Below are 22,121 nucleotides of genomic sequence, written 5' to 3'. Positions count from 1 at the left end.
TTCCTACAGACGTGATGCTTGGCATTCTGGCCAAAGACTTCAATCTTGGTTTCATCAGACCAGAGAATCTTGTTTCTCATGGTCTGAGAGTCTTTAAGTGCCTTTTGGCAAACTCCAAGCGGGCTGTCATGTGCCTTTTACTGAGGAGTGGCTTCCGTCTGGCCACTCTACCAAATAGGCCTGATTGGTGGAGTGCTGCAGAGATGGTTGTCCTTCTGGAAGGTTCTCCCATCTACACAGAGAAACTCTGGAGCTCTGTCAGAGTGACCACTGGTCACCTCCCTGACCAAGGCCCTTCTCCCCCGATTGCTCAGTTTGGCAAGGCAGCCAGCTCTAGGAAGAGTCTTGGTGGTTCCCAACTTCTTCCATTTAAGAATGATGGAGGCCACTGTGTTCTTGGGGACCTTCAAAACCGCAGACATTTTTTGGTACCCTTACCCAGATCTGTGCCTCGACACAATCCTGTTTATGAGCTCTATGGACAATTCCTTCGACCTCATGGCTTGGTTTTCGCTCTGGCATGCACTTTCAACTGTGGAAGTTTATATAGACAGGTGTGTGCCTTTCCAAATCATGTCCAATCAATTGAATTTACCACAGGTGGACTTCAATCAAGTTGTAGAAACATCTCAATGGAAACAGGATGCACCTGAGCTCAATTTCGAGTCTCATAGCAAAGGGTCTGAATACTTATGTAAGATATTTCTGTTTTAAAACAATTATAAATTAGCAAAAAAATCTAAAAAACTTTTTTTGCTTTGTCATTATAAGGGTATTGTGTGTAGATTGCTGTGGGAAATGTTTTATTTAATCAATTTTAGAATAAGGCTGTAATGTAACAAAATGTGGAAAAAGTCAAGGGGTCTGAATACTTTCTGAAGGCACTGTAAATCCTAGTCAACACACAACTTGTTCCAAGTTTCACCCTAACATACTGTACAATTCCTAGTGTGTGCTCCAGCACTGCAAATGCAAATCGGGGAGCCAGCTAAGTGTTTCATCTGCCATCTTTGGGTGGTAAACTTCTCCAGCCAGTGTGTATTAAAGTGTGACAGGAGTGGGTAGTGGACCAGGAAAAAGCCTGTTACAGAGTCCCGGGTGAGGCTGGGTGATAGAGCAGTGGTCATGGAGCAGCGTTTTTGCAAGGCTGTTCCCATGGCTGTTTTGTGACTACCAATACTCGCATGGAGGGTGGCACAAGACATTCTTCTCCCCTGCCTTGGCTGCGGACACCCTCTCTTTTCTGCTCTTAGGAAAATATGAAGGGCTAGGAATCCAGGCAAAGGGGCAGAAACATTGACTTTTCCATTTGAAAGCACCACTTTTAAAAGAACTTTGACTCTTGCTTTGAGAGTCAGAGAGAGAGAGAGAGAGAGAGAGAGAGAGAGAGAGAGAGAGAGCGAGGGGGGTAGAAGTAGAAGAACAGGTGTAACTGTAGTGGAATGAGTGCAATGATCCATATGTAGGATCTTAATTGGGATGGCAGGTAGCCTAGTGGTTAGAGCATTGGGCCAGTAAGGTTGCAAGATCGAATCCCCGAACTGACAAGGTAAAAATCTGTTGTTCTGCCCCTGAAAAAGGCAGTAAACCCACTGTTCCTAGGCCGTCATTGTAAATAAGAATGTGTTCTTAACTGACTTGCCTAGTTAAATAAAGGTTAAATAAAATAAAAATAATTTGATCACTATTCTTATTGCTGAGAATTTTCCTGTGCGGCAGGGAAAGAAAACTTTGTGTATTTGAGGTTTAAAAAGGCTTCTAAAGTTTGTAATTCCCACTTTGACATTTCAGTTTTGATTGGCCCTAACGAAACATTCATCAAACCCTACAAAAATGTCCATTAATTATAGTCCACATAATACATGTACATTTCCTGTAAGATTTTATATCTGTATGATGGGGATCAAGGGCTGGCAGGATTATGAACCCAATGAATTAAAGACTAAGCCTTGCAGATAAACTAACTCCCAAGGAGATAGCTCCTGGGGTTCTTGTATCTTAATTAGAGTACGTCAAGCTTAACGTTGAAAGGAAATGGCATTGCTAGCAAACCAGTGTGATGTTAGCAACGCCAAGGCCGTGAGTTAAATTCCCACAGGGATCACATACACAAACTAAAAATGTATGCTCATGCTTTGGATGATAGTGCAATGCTAACTCCACCCAATTAGCTAGTGGTTAGGTTGGAGAAGTGATGGCTGATGGGTGATAGTGAAATGTTCCCATTCAGCACTGCTCAAGGCTATCAAGCTATAGGCTCACTTTATAGAACCTCGGCTAAGGACTTACTGAACTCCCTGGATTTAAGGGACGTGGGTGGTGAAGTATGGATACATCTGTAGTCTTAGGGGGGGTTAGTGGGTGTTATAAAAGCATATATAAGCACTGCTCCTCTCCCTCTAGTCGATCCCTTTACAGTTCTGCTCTCTCCCTCCCTCTTTTTCCTCTCTACTGCAATCCCGCTCCTTCCACTCTGCCAAATCCCCACAACCGCCAAAATAAAACATCTTCTGGTACAACTCACTGACATTCTGTGCTGCCCCCTCTCTGCAGGTTGTAGTCACAAGACAAGCCTGGGCCACATTCGGTAGGCACAACACTGTTGCAGATAGAACTGACAAGATGCCCTTTTCTACATGTCAGAGGGGTTTGTTCTACAGTACATCATATAGTTCTATCTGAACGTGCCACAACACTGTGCATTGCTGTTGTGAGACTTGGTTACCTCTACTGGACCATCTCTCATCAGTCTGTGCTCTGAGGGGGCCAGATCCTTCAATCTTCCTCTCTCTCCTATCGCTCTCCTAACAATCTTCCCTGTAATGGTGCACATTGATACGTGTACTACGGTGCTTGGTTACTGTAATAATGCACGGTTAACCCGTTTCTTAACATGGTGAACGAACGGGCTAACTAAAGCTACAGTTGCCTGTGTCTCTGTTCAGTGTGCCTGAGTGATTAACTGATATGACGGTTACTGAAATTTTGCCGGTGGTTCCATTATTTATTTTTTTCTTCTGTGAGCTCGATGCAGTTTCTCTAGAGATAAATCGGATCAAGCCCGAACTGTGCGATGCAGTAGGGAGCTGTAGTTCCAACAGGCCAATACTCTACATAATTGCCACGTTTTCTGCGCTAAACTAACTACAATGACCATAATCCATTGAGCGCCAGCCATTGAGAGACGGAGAGAAAAGCGAGCGATCAAGAAAGGATAGACAGCACATGCTAAGCAGTTTCTTTGAGAGGTATCTCTACCTGAAAATACATGATCTAAGTGATTGATAGTTAGTATTCAGCAGTCATAAAAGTATGCCTTATTTACTTTGAAGAACTTCTAAAATAGTGAATTTGTCAGACAACAGAGATGATGACTTGGAATGAAATAATAACGTAATCAAATAAAACAAATGTTATATACACACCAAATGCATAGGGCATTTAATGTCTAAAAACATAATCGAAACCGTAATTGAAAACTGTGATACATTTTTTTTAATGATCGAACCGACCTCAAAAAGCACTAATCGCTCAGCACTACTATTCAGTCTTAACTCATAACATCTTAACATTCCCCATCCCTTCTCTTGCTCTCTTTCTTTCCGTAGGGGTACCTTGTTACCCCCTCCCTTTCCTCAACACTGCTGTGGTGTTTGGAAATAACTCCAACCCGTTACAAATGGTGGGTGACCTATTTGTTGTTACCATTGGAGATTAGGATTGGGCGGTATCCAGACTTTCATATCATCATACCATCCTTCTCTCACCCTGGGATTTACGGTATTACCGGCTTAGTACACAAGGGAACCCCAAAAAACGCAAAAAAGTCCTTTGAACGTCTATTACTAGAATGCTAATAAAATTAGCACAAGTAATATCGAATTTCCATGGAGGCTGCTAGCTAAATATGCTAACAATTGCCAAGTAAGGGAATCCAGCTCCTAAAGTTATACATGTATAGATAGGAGCTACCGAATGTCATTTCTGGTGAGTTTAGACATTTCCAAGCGAATGTGAACGAGAGACATTGTACAAATGAACAAAGTTTTGACGCATGCATGTCTGAAGGAAGAGCAGTACTGGATCTCTAACAGCATGTCTACACGCCGTCTCTGTGGTGAGTCTGGAGTCGCTAGGGCAACGGGCCTGCCTGCTCTGCTCAGAGAAGATAAGGGAGGAGCAGATCAGCCGAGTACAGAGAGGAGAAAAAACGCAGGAAATCAAGATATCAGTGGCAGCTGTACAAATAACTCATCCAAAAGGGCTTTGACTTCTCAAACACGGCAGAAAGCTAACACAATATGATGCCCCGTCACCTTATTAATTCAGCCACTTACTTAGATAGCAAGTTAAACTTAGGGGTTTGTGTTAATGCAGAATTCTGCATTTCACGCAGGAAAAAATATAAAAACACATAAGAAATATCTTGCTGCGTTTCGTAAACGCAGATCTAAAATGCTTCTTATTGTAATTGTTGTGTTTCAGTTGTACTTCTAAACTCGGATAAGAATTCACAAAGGGGCATTCTATCAGCAGACAGTGCTCTGACTGATGTGTAGCTACTTTTCTCTGAACTTTTCTCCTGTAGCCAGGCTATTTTCTCCAGTCAAAGATAAACTTTAATATTTATATTTTACCCCCTTTTTCTGCCCAATTCATGATATCCAATTGCAATTTTGTCTCATTGCTGCAACTCCCCAAAGGGCTGGGGAGATACGAAGGTCGAGTCATGCGTCCTCTGAAACATGACCCACCAAACTGCGCTTCTTAACACCCGTCCGCTTAACCCGGAAACCAGCTGCACCAATGTGTTGGAGGAAGCACCGTTCAACTGATGACCGGGAGTCAGCCTGCAGTCGTCCGGCCCACCACAAGGAGTCGCTAGAACGCGATGAGCCAAGTAAAGCCCCCCCGGGCAAACCCTCCCCTAACCCCGACGATGCTGGGCCAATTGGGATCGAACCCGGGTCTGTAGATACGCCTCAAGCACTGCGATGCAGTGCCTTAGACCGCTCGGGAGGCCCCAAGATTAACTTTAAACAAACATTAGGATAGGACTAAACATTAGAAATATGATGGCCATGCATTGTTTTTGCAAAAAATACCTTGCTTTTCCCATTGTAAACTAATTTACTTGTTTGGCTGCCAGCCAAATAGAGTTGAATTCTGTTGTCATCTGATGAAAATTAAGCTATTTTCTGCCGAATGTGTTGCACGAATGTATTTTCTGTGAAGGACAACTATAGTTGCATGTCCCTGATCACTCTATTGAAGCTAAAAAACACAACTTTCATTATAAAACAAGACCCCTGTCAATACACAGCTGGACTCACCTGCTTCAGCTTTCTCCGGTTGTGTTATTTACAAACAAACACGTGACTGGCTGAACAGTTCTGGGGAACTAAGTTTCATAATGTAAAATAATGTGACAGGTGAAATGAAGAACACAATCTGCTTTATCTTGTAATGCATTGCACAAGTTGACTGCAAGTATTTACTTAAATTGCTACAAATATTAAAATGTATTGAAAAACTTTAAAGAAAGATGCTGAACAAAGATATAAACACAACATGCAACAATTTCAAAGATTTTACTGAGTTACACTTCATATAAGGAAATCAGTCAATTTAAATAAATTAATTAGGCCCTAATCTACAGAATTCAGATGACTAGGAACAAAAACTTTGCCTCACAATGGGCCTCAGGATCTCATCACAGTATTTCTGTGCATTCAAATTGCCATCGATAAAATGCAATTGTATTCGTTGTAGCTTATGCCTGCCCACCTTCTTGATATGCCACACCTGTCAGGTGGATGGATTAACTTGGCAAAGGAGAAATGCTCATTAACAGCGATGTAAACACATTTTTGAGAAATACAATTTTATGCATACTGAACATTTCTGTCAGCTTTTATTTCAGCTCATGAAACATGGGAGCAACACTTTACATGTTGCGTTTATATTTTTCTTCAGTGTAGTTTCAACGGTTGACAGTATTGAAAAACCATCCTATGGCTATTTTAAAAAATACCCCGGTATACGGTATATACTTTATGCTGTCCAAGCCTATTGGAGATGCTCAATAGCGGCGAGGAATGGAGAAGGTGTGGTGTGTATGTAGCGAAAGCTGAAAAATCACTTTGGGTCCGGTATCCGTCCTCGTCTCATCAATCAACGTCACCCGTAGATGGAGAGTGCTTAGCAACCGCGGGAGGATCGTGGCATGGGGCACGGCAGACCTTGGCATTGGCCACATCGCACATGCCATTTAGACCGGGACGTCGTGCATGTAAATTAATTCTTAGAGTGGAGCGGTGCCCGCTGAGGGATCCTGACATTTAATTTGTGTCTCGTATTCTAACCAGAGAGGGAAACATCCAAGGGTTGTTTTTTTTCTCGAGTGACAGCTGACATTTCAATTGATTTGAACTGATATCAATTTGGCTTGACAGAGGAGGTTTGAAACAATACGAGAGGACTGACAGACTATCAATGGAGTAGACATACGATAAATTATGAAGCACAATGCATTGAACCACATAAATAAAACGGTTAAAAACATTATGATTCATAGACCTACACATTAGCGTCATTGCATTTCTCCTTATGTTCATAATGCATCAACTGTAAATAAACAGTCGATCATATCTGGTATGATTAGACACAGCGACCCCTAGATTGCTTATTTATTCTGTCCACACGCACACACGCACGCACGCACACACGCACATGCACACACAGTCTATTTACAACTAGGCTCTCTGGCTGCAAGGGTCAAAGTTTATGGTCACACCTGGTTGCTATGGTGTCAAGCTCTCTCTGGAGCGTGAAGACTGACATCAGCAGTAGAAGAGAAATGACAAAGTGGAAACAGACAGGACAGTACTGTACGTGAGGAGACTCTGGTTCACTATAAACCCAACTGACAGACAACTGGGTTAAGGATTTCTATAAGTGAAGTCAGAGCCAATATAATCCCAGCACATTGCAAAGCCACATGTAGAGTAATCTCAACAAAACAAGGATCTATACCAGATGATGAAACAAACTAAGGTGAAACAAACAAAGGTGAGACATCCTCAAGCATATGCCAACGTGTGTGTGTGTGTGTGTGTGTGTGTGAACTGTATGAGTTTATACAACGGGTGGGTCTAACCCTGAATGCTGATTGGTTAAAACCGCATTCCAGCTGGTGTTAATTCCACAAGTTACCACCGGCTAAATCTATGACGTTAAAATGCCTATTTACTCTGTTCCATCTGACTGCACAATCCACTGTCTCAGCCCAGCCAGCCCAGCCAGCCCAGCCAGCCCAGCCAGCCCAGCCAGCCCAGCCAGCCCAGCCAGCCCAAACTTGATCTCCACTATAAAAAGCATCTAGACATTATCTCACGTTTCTTTTAGACTAACATTTAGTTTTCAACAGCAGAGATTTGTATAAACCTTGCCGTCTGTCTCTCCGACATTTTCAAAATTGTTTCAATATTCAAATTTGATCTCCAGCTGTCCCATAGTAATGAATGTGTCGGGAGTCGGGACGAGACAAACAGGCAGGCAGCGTTTCTCAGCCAGTCGAAATCATGAATCAGATGGCATCATTTTATGGATATATACAAAGAAATGTCAATTGAAAAAAGGTAAAACGAAACGAAGTGCAGTTAGTTTGCAGTCTTTCCAGCTTCAGTTTGAAGTGAATGTGTTAGCTGTGTTGTTGGCTAGCTCCTTTGAACAACAGTGTCCTGACAAGTGAGCACATTTTCTATGCCAGCCGAAATTGCGCCTCATTAGCTCAAAGTTATGGATGTACCCAAATAAATGTCACTAGAAAACAGCTTCAACAAATGCAAATGCAGATACTTTGCTGTTATTCTGGCTGCACTTTTTGAAGTGACTAAGTTAGCCGTAGTTGGCTAGCTAGCAAGGAAGGGATAAGAACGTTGCCAGCCAGTATGGCAATGGAATATTTGGAACGGATGACTGGGTCACGTCCATAGATACAGAACAAAAAGACTGAACGACTTGGTCGCGTCTCTGGCAACCGAATCGACAGAACGACAACCAATTTGGGTAGCAACCCTAGATTTGTGTCAGGACTATATCTTGTGGAAGGATGAAATAGTATGAATAAATTAATCAAAATAAAGTTTTATTTATGAAAATATGTCAATAATATAATAATAATGCCCTCGAAGCTGGTGTTTGGAGGATACATTGGCACGTCTCAGGCCTAACACCCGTGCCAATACCTAACAACACCCGTGCCAATATATCCTCCAAACACCAGCTTCGAGGGCATTATCACTTAAATGTGCCACTGCTTGTCTCTACATAATTTGAACCATCAATTCACAGATCCATGTGTGTATGTATGCAAGTACACGTGGATTTGTGTGTGCTCTCACCTCGTCCGCGGTCCAGTGGGCCACACGGCTGGCCTGTACTCCGGCCACTCCAGGCAGCAGCTTGCAGTGCTGCTCCCAGCATAGGGGCAGGTCCCGGCCAGGGTGGGCCGACATTGCAGACAGGAACACCGACTGGTGGAGGGCCTGCTGCAGGCTGTCCACGCTGTGCTCTGGAGGGGGAAGGGTGTACATGTCATTAGTGGGTTGCCAATGTGAATTTGTTAATGAGTGAGAAAGTGAGAGAGAAAAGGAAAAAGAGGGTGGGGAAAGAAAGAGAAAGTGAGCTAGTGAGAGAGTGCCTTCAGAAAGTATTCACACCCCTTGACTTTTCCCACATTTTGTTGTGTTACAGCCTGAAATTAAAGTACAAGGGAGTTTTTAGAGAAAAAAAACAGAATAGAGCTAAGCACAGGCAAAATCCTAGAGAAAAACCTGCTTCAGTCTACTTTCCAACAGACACTGGGAGACAAATTCACCTTTCAGCAGGAAAATAACCTAAAACACAATGCCAAATATATACTGGAGTTGCTTACCAAGACAATATTGAATGTTCCTGAGTGGCCTAGTTACGGTTTTGACTTAAATCAGCGTTAAAATCTTTGGCAAAACTTGAAAATGGCTGTCTAGCAATGACCAACCACCAACTTGGCAGAGCTTGAAGAATTAAAAAAAAAAAGTGCAAATATTGTACAATCCAGGTATGCAAAGCTCTTAGAGACTTACCCAGAAATAAACTGTAATCACTGCTAAAGGTGATTATAACATGTATTGACTAAGGGGTGTGAATACTTATGTAAATGAGATATTTCTATATTTAATTTTAAATGAGCAAAAATGTTTAAAAAAAAACATGTTTTTACATTATCATTATGGTGTGTGTAGATGGGTGAGAAAAAGGCTGTAAGAACAAAATGTGTAATAAGTCAAGGGGTATGAATTGTTTCTGAAGGCACTGTAGAGGTAATGTACAGTACAGCAAAGGCCTGCTGGGATGATTAAAACAGTCTGCTAAGCAAAAGTTACTGAACATGACCTGCATACTAGAGTGGGAGTGTGATCACTGCAGGGGGTAGGGCACACAAGGTTGATAAGCAATGGTCCAGGCTTTGTCCACAGATTTCAACAAAAAATGACAAGCGACCGACCTTGACTTTTGTTCCATTTCTTCTTCCTTTTTTTGATTTTACTGTGCATCAACAAACAAACAAACCGTTTTGCTTTCAGCTTCGTCAGGTTCCTTTCCTTTCTTTAATTTCCTTATTGTCTTTCTTTTCTAATCCTTCATTTTCTAATGGAAGGATCCACTACCCTGTCCCTCTTGACAGCACAGTGTAGATGCATCGCTCTTCCTTAACCGCAGCGGTAGATAAGAAGAATCAAGTGTTCCTGAGTTCTTAGTAGGCTGATGGACTAGGGGAGATACCAAATGGTTAAGTAATGACTGACTGATGGAGATGCCATTGCCAACCTATAATGTCCTACTATACCCCAGATGCACCCTCTGTCTTGGCAGGCAGCAAAGCAAGCTTTGAGGGGGTGGTGTGTGTGTGTGTGTGTGTGTGTGTGTGTGTGTGTGTGTGTGTACAGACAGCAGGAACAGGGTCAGCTACAGGACATGTGGTTTTTCTTCCAGTTGTCTCCGAGCTATGTCTCAAAGGAGCAGAGCTGGGTTTGACATGCTTGTTAACTGTGTCTACGTTTGCTGCTCCGATGGCCAAACATGGCTAACATCTGTAACCCAAGCAACGCTACGATGAGTCCCCAAAGGGTTTTTAGTAGTTATTAAGAGGATTATGATTAATAGGATTCAAATCAATGTGTTATATTACACACAATCATACTGTATAATGCAAGTGGATTTCTGTGAGAACTTAAAACATGCAGATATACTACCATTTCGAGTGCCTTGTCTGATATTGCCTTTCTATCGCTCTTCTGCTCTCACCTTTGAAGCATTCATCCTATTACATTTTGTGGTGTACTCTGTTATTATTAAGAACAATCAAATAACTTGCAGAGACAACTCAATAGCTTTGAAGTGCGGCCTAATTAAGATGTTTTTTTGTTGTTTTTTGCTAAATAAAAGAAGCAGCGTATGATGTCTGACATCTGCATGGTAGATCTTTATCTCTTTGTTGGTCCATCGTATCAGAGCATTATTAGCAAGACGTTAAAAGGGTTATGAGTACAGTGTGAGCCAAGAAAACGCAGTAAAATAGAGCAGACTTTTCTTAAGAAAGCACTTTCTTTTGGAACGCCATAATTCTTCAACATCTTTCAGGTCTCCCTCGAAAAAGAAGCAGGTAAGCGTTTTTCGTCATGAATCTTCCTCTAGAGGCAGCTCTGCAGAGTAATCACTAGCTGGCACAGCCACAAAGTCATAAAAATCGTATTTTAAACCTAATCCTAACCTTTGTCACACGGCTAACCCTAATGCCTAACTTTAAATTAAGACCAAAAAGCAAATGTTTGTTTTCATGAATTTTGACAATATAACCAATTTTGACTTTCTAAGGGGAAATCACTCAGTTCCACCTTCAGCACAAGATTCATAACAATAAAGGTCAACCTGCAAAAAAGAACCTCAAGGGATTTGATCCTGGTTAAATAAGGGCTACATGACAGTATAATGTCACCAACATGAATGTGGATTTTGAGATGCTAAGACCAAGTACAATACATCAACAACAAAAAACTAAAAGAATATTGTCAATTCAACTCTAGGGCTCCCTCCATTTAGCTGACTTCCTGCTGACAGCAGCCACAGCCCCAAACCCCACCACAGCCTCAATGTGACATGGGAAAACCCAGTCACCTCCTTCCTGTTTGTAAAAACAGGGCGCAACACAAAAAGCTTTAATGTCACTACACGAACACAGCCCCACTTTGATCATAAAACTTTGATGATGGGGCCATGGCACAGCATCCTCAGAGACAGGAAGTACAGAGCACAGCTCCATAATGTGTAGCGCACAATTACGCCACAACCAAATATAGGGCCAAAAAAACAAGACAGGGATCACAGATTGGATCCCTGATTGGATCCCTCTAGCATTTTACCCTCCTGTTCTTGAACCAACATCCTCCTCTTGTGTTTTCTATTAATAGAACAGTAACAAGGTGTACCGTCACTTTGCTATTTGATTTGACAACAAAAGAGATTGATCAAATGGAAAAGGTATTAAGCTATGAAAAATACACTATCAATAATGGGAACATCTGGCATCTGTATATTTAGACAAACAAATTCAATTAACCTGACCTATTTTGCTCCATCAAAAAAACAACAAGCTCGGGAGAAAAAAAGACTACATACAATACTGTAGTTACCATGGCAATGTTTCCTTCTAAAGCAACGACTTTGCTGTGTTGCAGTGTTGTGGATCTGTCTGCTGTGCCTCAATGACTAAAGTACACACACACACACACACACACACACACACACACACACACACACACACACACACACCACTCTGAGTGAAACGGCGATTTCCCAGCTTGTAGGCTCTAGAGGCAGAGAGAGAGAGAGAGCACAAGAGAGAGAGAGGTGGAGCGACGGAGAGAGAAAAAGAGAGAGGTGAAGAGATGGAGAAAGAGAGAGAGGGGAGAGAGAGAGATGGAGAAAGAGTGAGAGAGAAACAGGGAGAGCAGGGGAAAACAGAAAGGGCCTTTCACAGTATTTGAGCATAGACCGGGAAGCGTCTCGCTAAAATGTTACTGGCGAACAGAGCTGAATTCAAAAGTGTGGAGAACCAAGAGACAGTGGGACTGGAGGACTGGGGATGTGTTGATGGGTTGGCTGCCATTTTCTGGGGCGGTATAGGAGTCAGTCAGTGAGCTGCAGGGGGGACAGAGTGGACATGGTGTGTCACACTAGAGAGACAGCCTGGCTCCAGGGAAGGCTTCTCCCTCAAGAATAAACATCTCGACGTGTGTGTCCCCCCGTTTGTCTGTGTGTGACTATGTAAGAAATACCAGACAGTTTTGTCAGGAGACTGAAACTCTGCTGATGTCCCATGCAGTATGACATTATGGTTCTACCATGAAGCCTCGTCAAACACACGTCACTTCAGTGACGTCTTTAAATTCATTGAATGTTCCAGACCGATGTCCATTCACCTACAGTTGAAGTCGGAAGTTTACATACACCTTAGCCAAATACATTTAAACACAGTTATTCACAATTCCTGACATTTAATCCTAGTAAACATTCCCTGTCTTAGGTCAGTTAGGACCATCACTTTATTTTAAGAATGTGAAATGTCAGAATAATAGTAGAGAATGATTTATTTTAACTTTTATTTCTTTCATCACATTCCCAGTGGGTCAGAAGTTTACATGCCTTTAAAATTGTTAACCTGGGTCAAATGTTTCAGGTAGCCTTCCACAAGCTTCCCATAATAAATTGGGTGACTTTCTGCCCATTCCTCCTGACAGAGCTGGTGTAACTGAGTCAGGCTTGCAGGCCTCCTAGCTCGCACACACTTTTTCAGTTCTGCCCACAAATTTTCTATAGGATTGAGGTCAGGGCTTTGTGATGGCCACTCCAATACCTTGACTTTGTTGTCCTTAAGCCATTTAGCGACAACTTTGGAAGTATGCTTGGGGTCATTGTCCATTTGGAAGACCCATTTGCCACCAAGCTTTAACTTCCTGACTGATGTCTTGAGATGTTGCTTCAATATATCCCCATAATTTTCCCTCCTCATGAAGCCATCTATTTTGTGGAGTGCACCAGTCCCTCCTGCAGCAAAGCACCCCCACAACATGGGTTGGGATGGTGTTCTTCGGCTTGCAAGCGTCCCCCTTTTTCCTCCAAATAAAACAATGGTCATTATGGCCAAACAGTTCTATTTTTGTTTCATCAGACCAGAGGACATTTCTCCAAAAAGTATGATTTCTGTCCCCATGTGCAGTTGAAAACCGTAGTCTGGCTTTTTTTATGGTGGTTTTTGAGCAGTGGCTTCTTCCTTGCTGAGCGGCCTTTCAGGTTGTCGGAATAGGACTCGTTTTACTGTGGATATAGATACTTTTGTACCCGTTTCCTCCAGCATCTTCACAAGGTCCTTTGCTGTTGTTCTGGAATTGATTTGCACTTTTCGCACCAAAGAACGCGTCTCCTTCCTGAGCGGTATGACGGCGGCGTGGTCCATTGGTGTTTATACTTGCGTACTGTTGTTTGTACAGATGAATGTGGTACCTTCAGGCGTTTGGAAATTGCTCCCAAGGATGAACCAGGTCTTGGCTGATTTAATTTGATTTTCCCATGATGTCAAGCAAAGAGTTTGAAGGTAGGCCTTGAAATACATCCACACCTCCAATTGACTTAAATTATGTCAATTAGCCTATCAGAAGCTTCTAAAGCCATGACATCATTTTCTGGAATTTTCCAAGCTGTTTAAAGGCACAGTCAACTTAGTGTATGTAAACTTCTGACCCACTGGAATTGTGATACAGTGAATTATAAGTGAAATAATCTGTCTGTAAACAATTGTTGGAAAAATTACTTGTGTCATGCACAAAGTAGATGTCCTAACCGACTTGCCAAAACTATAGTTTGTTAATAAGAAATTTGTGGAGTGGTTAAAAAAAGAGTTCTAATAACTCCAACCTAAGTGTATGTAAACTTCCGACTTCAACTGTAAATCCGAAAATGATGGAGTCCTGTGAAGTCAGAACAGTTTGTTTGTTTAATGCTGCGAGCCCCGCAGACTTCAAACACTTCACGAACACAAAAGAAAACTGCTAAACATTTGTTCCTGGCAAACACGTCTTCATTCAAAGAATCCCCTGTGGTGGTGAAACGTGTCTTTCATCCCCCAGTGAGCGTGAAACTTCTCTCAGTCCAAAACAGACTGCTGCTACCAAAGCCTCCGCATGAGCTTTAACCGTATACTCACTACCTGCACCGACACCGAGAAAACAATTACTTACTGCCGAGCTAGAGCTAATGAAAGCTAATCTCGTGACGCTTCGCTCACTCGTGAATGTGGGAAAATCTATAAGCCGCTGACCCCTGGTTTTAAATTGGAGCCCACAACTCAACCTATATCCATTATCATTCCCCCGGTGATGCAAGCAGTCTTTGTTGTCACTGGACTGATGTATTGATAGCAGCACCGCCAGGCAGAAACCAGAACAATGTGTTTCGTAGCGTTAATTACACGATAGCGCCGACCTCACGCTGTGTATTTGAGTGTAACTATTAATCGTGATTAGTGAAACAAGATATTTGTTTTGAAAATGCTTTGAGGTTACTTACGCTAAATGAGATAGATGCCTATGGTTATTAGTAAGCCTAATCAATCGTGATGAAGTTAATAATAATAATAATGCATTAAATCATCAGACTGCTTGAGGAGAGGTTTATCTAAGTGGAGAAGCTTAAAGAGGCTTTGCATCCTCAACTAACACAGTGCAGCTCGCACCGTTTCAAAATATTCACAGAGAGATGTGAACAGAGGGGTTGAAATGCGTATCAAGTGACTGCCTTAAGTATCCCCCTAACGGCCACATGTACTTGAGATAAGAGCGAGTGAGTGAGTGCCAGGAGAGAGAGAGAGCCAGGACAGCAGAAAGGCCCATCCATGGTCTCAGAGAGAAATAACCTCTAAAAGGTTAATTAACATTCAACAGCTTCAAAATGACATACAGTAGTTATATAAAAAGGTATGGACACACGGGTGCAATTCCACAAAAATATACAATGCCGCAGTATGTTGTATGGATATCCAATTAAAGTCCTGCATAGAGGGCTGAAACATGGTTTTTGCTTCTGTCTGGTTGTTAATTGTACTCACCTGGTCTCCAAGGTCTGAATCTGTACCTATGGCGAGAAAGAAAACCAGGTGTTTGGGCAAACCCGGTTACTCAACCTTGCACCTTAGAGGCTGCTGCCCTATATACATAGACATGTAATCACTGGCCACTTTAATAATGGAACACTATCACTTTAATAATGTTTACATACTGATTTACTCATCTCAAATGTATATACTGTATTCTATTGTATTTTAGTAAATGCCACTCCAACATTGCGCGTCCTAATATTTATATACAGTACCAGTCAAACGTTTGGCCACACCTACAGTGGTTCCTCCTTTAAAAGTTGCGAGCTTAAACCGCGGGACTTAGAGGTACCCAGCGTCACGGCTTCATTGCTCCAGACCACCACAAGGGGGAGTTAGAGCACTCATTATGCATTTGGGTCCCAAGGTTTTTATATGACCAATCATATCGAGTGGTTCCAATGACAAATTTGACACGGGCGACCCATCCCTGGTGACTTCAGCAAAGATGGCTGACAAAACATTACGGGGAAGCAAATGTATGTAGTTATAACGTCATAACAAGTCAAGCAAAACATGTACAATTGAGAGGAATATGTTAGTTAATGTAGAGACAAACGATTGTGCATATTCTTTTGTCATAAAGTTAGTTTAAAACAAAAATGCTATTTAGCAAGCTTTTTTTCAGCCATATCCAATACCAGGTGTATCAAACTCATTCATTATAGAAAGCAGGGAGCAGGTTTCGAACCCTTATTCTAGCCTGAAGTCCAGCACGCTATCGACTGTGCTCAAATGTATTAATTGGGGTTGGGGCCGATTGTGGCCAAAAACACTTTATCAACTGGAATCTTTAACGTGGAAGGGGAAAAAGTATTATTAATAGTTTTTCACAAGCATAGCAGGATGGGCTATTAGCTAAAGAATTGTCTAATAGCCGAGCTAGGTGTGAACCTCCGCCTCCCCAATTTGAGCTAGGTGTGAAACCCCCCCTCCTCCCCAACTTGCAACAATTAATTTTCAGGACTTTCTAGAAAAAGCAGCAGAGATGCGCAATAGGATTCTAAGAGGAGGCTATTTTCCACAATGTGTGGATGAAGCTCTTCATTTGGCATTGGGGGAAACAAAATGAACTGCTACAAAAAAGACCCGCTAAAGCTGAAGAACACTCTGTAATGTTCACAACTACATATACTTTGAACTCGCGAAAAGTGGGAGATGCCGTCAGGAAACATTGGCATGTTTTATTTACGCGATAAATTGGTCCATGCTAACTGCCAGCCACAAAAGAAAATCAGACAGAATGTTTTTGGATTTTCACCTTCCAGACATTATTTCCTAAAAGGTCTTAATGATGAAATGCCTATGTATGTTATGTTGTAAATTTGAACATGAATTATGCCCCATTTCAGATTACTCTGACGTTTTTCTTATACTGTACACAATGATTTACGAAAACTTGCTTGGTAGGTCAATGTCCTCATTGTGGTTTTACAGACGTGTTTAATACGTTTTATGTACACACTTTATTTGAATATTTATGAAATGCATATTGTTATATTTGGTAGCACTTTTGTTTTGTTTTTCCTTCGTTTTTCCTTTGCTTCCAACACCTTTCCATGCGTGGAACAGGTGTGGGTGGGGCTAGGTCTACATAAGGGTGCTAATTTAAAAAACTCACAAAAGCTCTGATGAAGGCCGTGAGGACGATACGTAAAGCTTATTAAAGATCAGTGATACGATCAAGAGCAGTGTGCGGGTTCCTTCTTATTCCTCATCTTATCCAGCTGTTGCCATGCACCTTTTGGTTTTATTAATTTATTGCCACCGATGTAACTGCTAAACTGCTTTCTGACTGTACACTGAACTGCATGATTGTAGTGGGTTTACTAATGTGTTAGTTGTAGTAGTTCTAGTTGACTATGACAAGACAACGATATACCCTGTGTGTAGTGGTTAGCGGTCATGATATAAAGGTTTGGCTTGGAAAGGTTTTTTCGTCTGGTCACAGACAGCTGATGTGTTGTGCACTGATGTCCAGAAGTGAAGGGAAAAGGAAAGAGGAGAGCATGTAGATAGTAGCGAGAAGGAATTATATGTACAACCAGCAAAGTGACCATGCTGTTTTTATGTGGCTGCTATGAAAGTGAACTGTTTGCGTGTGATCAGGGGTCTATTCATTCCGCCAATTCTTTTGGAAACGGGGATAAACATACCTGAATTTGTCCAATAGAAACTCTCATTTGCAACTGTTGGACTAATGATTACACCCTAGATCATCTAGATGCATGCAAGAGTGTGCAAGGCAGTAGTAAATGTGTCACTGCTTGTCACCTTGATTACTCAAAATTCTCTCAACCTGTGTACCTACGTTGTAAACTGTCATTCATAGGCTAGGTTGTAGCAACCTCATGTTGGGTACAGGGAGAATTTGAGTATCATGTAGTAGCCTAAACCTATTGATGTTACATTGAGCTGGGGGAATGGAATATGAATGACAGTCATCCAATATGCTGTAATTGAAATAAGGTCATGCTCATTCAAATAAATAATCATCCTCCCTCATCTTAAATGGCAGCGACCGCCACTGGTATGTACTGTGTTTTATTAACCACGGCGCTGGATGCTCATTTCCTCAAACAAAAACAATAACACATGCGTCTGGGGCGGGCAGTGACGCCGTTTGGCCTATTATGGTTCTCAGCTTTAAGGATCATTTTTTGATGTACAGCAGCACGTCCTGCAAAGCGAGGCACAGTAATTAAATTACACTCCTGCTGTGGACATGGCTACCAGTCAGCTCTGTTAAACCCATCTCCGCTCCTCCTCCCTCTCGCTCACAAAACAGGCCTGATCTGCCATTACAAGAGAAGAAAGGGAAAAGAGAGGGAAGAAGAAACCAGTGCTTCAGCCGATTTACAGCAGAGTCCGTGGCTTTATATAGTCACTCCAAAATCATCGGAACCTCAATCCCAGTTCGGAAAGGCTGCATCACCAAAGTCAAATGTCCTGACGTAAATTAATGATGTGAAGGCGATATAACAGAATAAGGGTGAATTCAAGTTGAATTCAAATTGAATTAAGGTTGGAACAGTCTTGATGTGGCACAAAGGGAAGACCTCCAAACCACAGCCCCTCAAATCCAGACCAGCATTAATAAAAATCTCTTGACACCTCAGCAAATGCCTTACTCGAGTTGTCTCCTTGAAATATGAATCTAATGATGCAACAATAAATAAGAAATGAAGGGAGCAGCCAGAAAATCACTTTGAAGCTCAATCTCTGCTGAGGCATGATACGCCTTTCGCGTAGAGGAGGCAATTTAAAGTTATACTTGTCAATGCCTTTTCTGGAGGATAGATATTATTTGTCTCATATAGAGAGACAATGCACATGATTTAAAGCACAATGAATACTTTATCATTATGTTGGAACCAAAAACTACATTTGCAACCATTTGCCCATATCATGGCCATCTTTATTTTTATTTTTTACAAAAGATAACCTGTTCTTGTTTTTTTTTTTCACAGTACGTACGCGCCAAGGGATCTGCATCCACTGTTTGGCACTGATCTTTATTATTGTCTACAAAGAAACAACAAAGACAGTACAGTATGAAGATAGGCAGAACCAGCTTCTCCAATAGAAATCCCCAGTCACGCTTGTAGGCGATGTCATAGCAACGCTGGCTAGCTACGCTCGTGTGCAGAAACACGGTTGTCTAACGGTCGTCTCGCGCATGTGCAGGCCGTCAAATCAAAGGCACTCCTTCCATTTATGTTATTGACGAAAATGAAAACGTGTCAGTTTGTTACTTTCACGAAGTGGGAGTAATAACATGTTTGACTACTTAAGACATTGGCTCAAATGTAGGTTGTGTATTTAGATTTCAAGAAATTTAACAACTAAGGAATCATCATGGCAATTCAGATATGCATCTGTTGGTCACAGATACCCTCCCAAAAAATAAGGGGAGTGGACCAGAAAAACAGTCAGTATCTGGTGTGACCACCATTTGCCTCATACAGCACGACACATCTCTTTCACAGAGTTCATCAGGCTGTTGATTGTAGCTATTATCATGCTGAAACATGAGGTGATGGCGGCTGATGAATGGCATGACAATGGTCCTCAGGACCTCGTCACGTTATCTCTGTGCATTAAAATGGCCATAAATAAAATGCAATTGTGTTCGTTGTCTGTAGCTTATACCTGCCCATACCATAACCCCACCGCCACCATGGGGCACTCTGTTCACAACATTGACATCAGCAAACCATTCACCCACACAATGCCATACACACTGTCTGCCATCTGCCCGGTACGGTTGAAACCAGGATTCATCCATAAAGAGCATACTTCTCCAGCGTGCCAGTGGCCATCGAAGGTGAGCATTTGCCCACTGAAGTCAATTACGATGCCGAACTGCAGTCAGCTCAAGACCCTGGTGAGGACAATGTGCACTCAGATGAGCTTCCCTGAGATGGTTTCTGACAGTTGGTGTAGAAATTCTTTGGTTGTGAAAACCTACAGTTCCATCAGCTGTCTGGGGGGCTGGTCTCAGACGATCCCGCAGGTGAAGAAGCCGGATGTGGAGGTCCTGGGCTGGCGTGGCTACACGTGGTCTGCGGTTGTGAGGCCGGTTGGACGTACTGCCAAATTCTCTAAAACGACATTGGAGGCGGCTTATGCTAGAGGAATTAACATAAAATTATTTGGCAACAGCTCTGGTGGACATTTATGCAGTCAGCATGCCAATTGCATGCTCCCTCAATACTTGAGACATCTGCGGTATTGTGTTGTGTGACAAAACTGCACATTTTAGACTTTAATCAGCTTTATGATATGCCACACCCGTCAGGTGGATGGATTATCTTGGCAAAGGAGAAATGCTCACTAACAGGGATATAAACAAATGTGTGCACAACATTTGAGCTAAATAAGCTTTTTGTGCATATGGAACATTTCTGGGATCTTTTATTTCAGCTCATGAAACATGGGACCAACACTTTACATTTTGCATTTATATTTTTGTTCAGAATTGCTCGTCTGGTAAGCTTGCGTCACTGGGCAGCTCATGGTTGGATTTCCCTTTGTAATCAGTGATAGCTTGCAAGTCCTGCCACATCTGACAAGTGTCAGAGCTGGCGTAATAGGTTATATTTGTATTTTTTATTACGATCTTGCCTCATCGCTGCAACTCCCTACTGGGCTCGGGAGACGCGAAGGTCGAGTCATGCGTCCTCCGAAACATGACCCACCAAACCGCACTCCTTAACACCCGCCCGCTTAACCCGGAAGCCAGCTGCACAAATGTGTCAAAGGAAACACCTTTCAACTGACGACCGAAGTCAGCCTGCAAGCGCCCGGCCCGCCACAAGGAGTCGCTAGAGTGTGATGAGCCACACTTCCCTTGCCCGGACGGCGCTGGGCGAATTGTGTGTCGCCTTATGGGACTCCCGATCACGGCCAGTTGTGATACAGCCTGGGATCGAACCATAGCGGGATTTCTTATAAACATCTGGATTAGTGTTTTGCTCTTTGAAAGTGTCAGCTCTAACTTTTAGCTCAGTGTGGATGTTTCCTGTAATCCATGGCTTCTGGTTGGGATACAGTATGTACGTATGGACATCGTCGATGCGCATCCCAGAACATATTCTTGAAAGTGCTAGCGAAACAGTTATTGGCTGTTACAGGTGATTAATCATTGGTAGTTTGCAATTATTTTCTTAGGAAATATTATAAAAGACAACAAAGTGGACTGTACTGTGAATCTTAAATGAGCTATTCTACATCGAGATAAGTTACTCCTCTTGACCTGAACACAAGCACACTACAAACAAACAAAAAATATCATATTTCAATCGTTGTCCAGAATATTCACAGGGCAATGAGATAATAGCCACATCTGAAAATAAAAGATCTGCTCATCGCGCCTTGCCAGTCTGTATGTGCATGGGTGTGCGTGTGTTCTCTGTGTGGCCAGCTGGGATTGTGTGACCCCAGCATGCTCCTCTGTGGTAGCAGCTCAGACGTGTATGTGACGTGAAGACGCCCTGGGTCCTCTCAGCTGGGCACTGGGGTACCTTGGGACGAACATGTCACATATTACACACTCTCTGGCACTGGCTGAGGCCTCCAGCTAAACTCCAGCTGCTTGTGCCTGGGCGGAGAGAGAGTAGACAAGGGGAGAGAGTCGTACATATCAGCCTTCCAGGCAGTGCCAGTGACAGTGGTATCCCAGGTAAGCTACCACTGCACTGCTAGCAGGCACACACAGAAAGGCCCTGGATATGATTGCCATGGCAACGGTCACAATGTATTACCTGGGCGACTACAGGAGGCTGGCAGCTTGTCATGGCTGTTGTTTTTGGTGCATAGATCTGTACCTCCCCAGGTAATGGGAATGCGTCACGCTGTTGCCCGAGTGGCTATAACAAAGATGAATGGCTATGTATTATCATGGTAAATCACACACAAACAGATGACGTTGATCATAGCACATCAATAGTCATCATTCTGATTATAAACACAAAGCAGCAGTTTAAAACCAATGTAATGATGACTGAAGAACTGTGTGACTGAGAAACTATTTTTCTTGAGCTTCTCTTCAAGAATAAAAGCATCAATGGACAGCTCTGCTACAGCATCAATAATGTATAATGTAAAGAGAAGAAACACCCCAGCTTTCCAACCAACTGCTGCGTGCCCTCAAAACGCTGTCCTCAAGGAAAGGGGGAATTTTAACGCAATGAGATATCACCTCAGCCAAGTGCCATCTTTAGAAGTGGCCTCTGCTTAAAAGGGGGAATGACTTGATGAATTGGACCCAGGGCCTCTGTCCAGGTCTGAATACATTTAAGGTAGGGAAAATGAAGGTTGAATCTCTCTCCCTCTATCCAGAGGAGACTGGCGAGAGTCCTGCAGA

The 22,121-nt window shown here is 42.5% G+C and overlaps 1 protein-coding gene across 4 annotated transcripts in view; it reads right to left on the bottom strand.

The window, feature by feature from the left end:
- LOC115195569 (lethal(3)malignant brain tumor-like protein 4) overlaps positions 1–22,121 on the bottom strand; it is a 148,523-nt gene that overhangs the window by 10,004 nt on the left and 116,398 nt on the right. For all 4 annotated transcript variants that reach the window (XM_029755553.1, XM_029755554.1, XM_029755556.1 and 1 more), the window contains one exon: positions 8,406–8,575. In XM_029755553.1, coding sequence (XP_029611413.1) covers positions 8,406–8,575 — 170 coding nt within the window. The remainder of the gene's footprint in view (positions 1–8,405; positions 8,576–22,121) is intronic.

Source organism: Salmo trutta, chromosome 6, assembly GCF_901001165.1.
Source record: "Salmo trutta chromosome 6, fSalTru1.1, whole genome shotgun sequence".
In the NCBI taxonomy this organism is placed as follows: domain Eukaryota; kingdom Metazoa; phylum Chordata; class Actinopteri; order Salmoniformes; family Salmonidae; genus Salmo; species Salmo trutta.
Note: the sequence above shows the minus strand (reverse complement) of the source record. Positions and strands in the feature narration are given on the sequence as shown.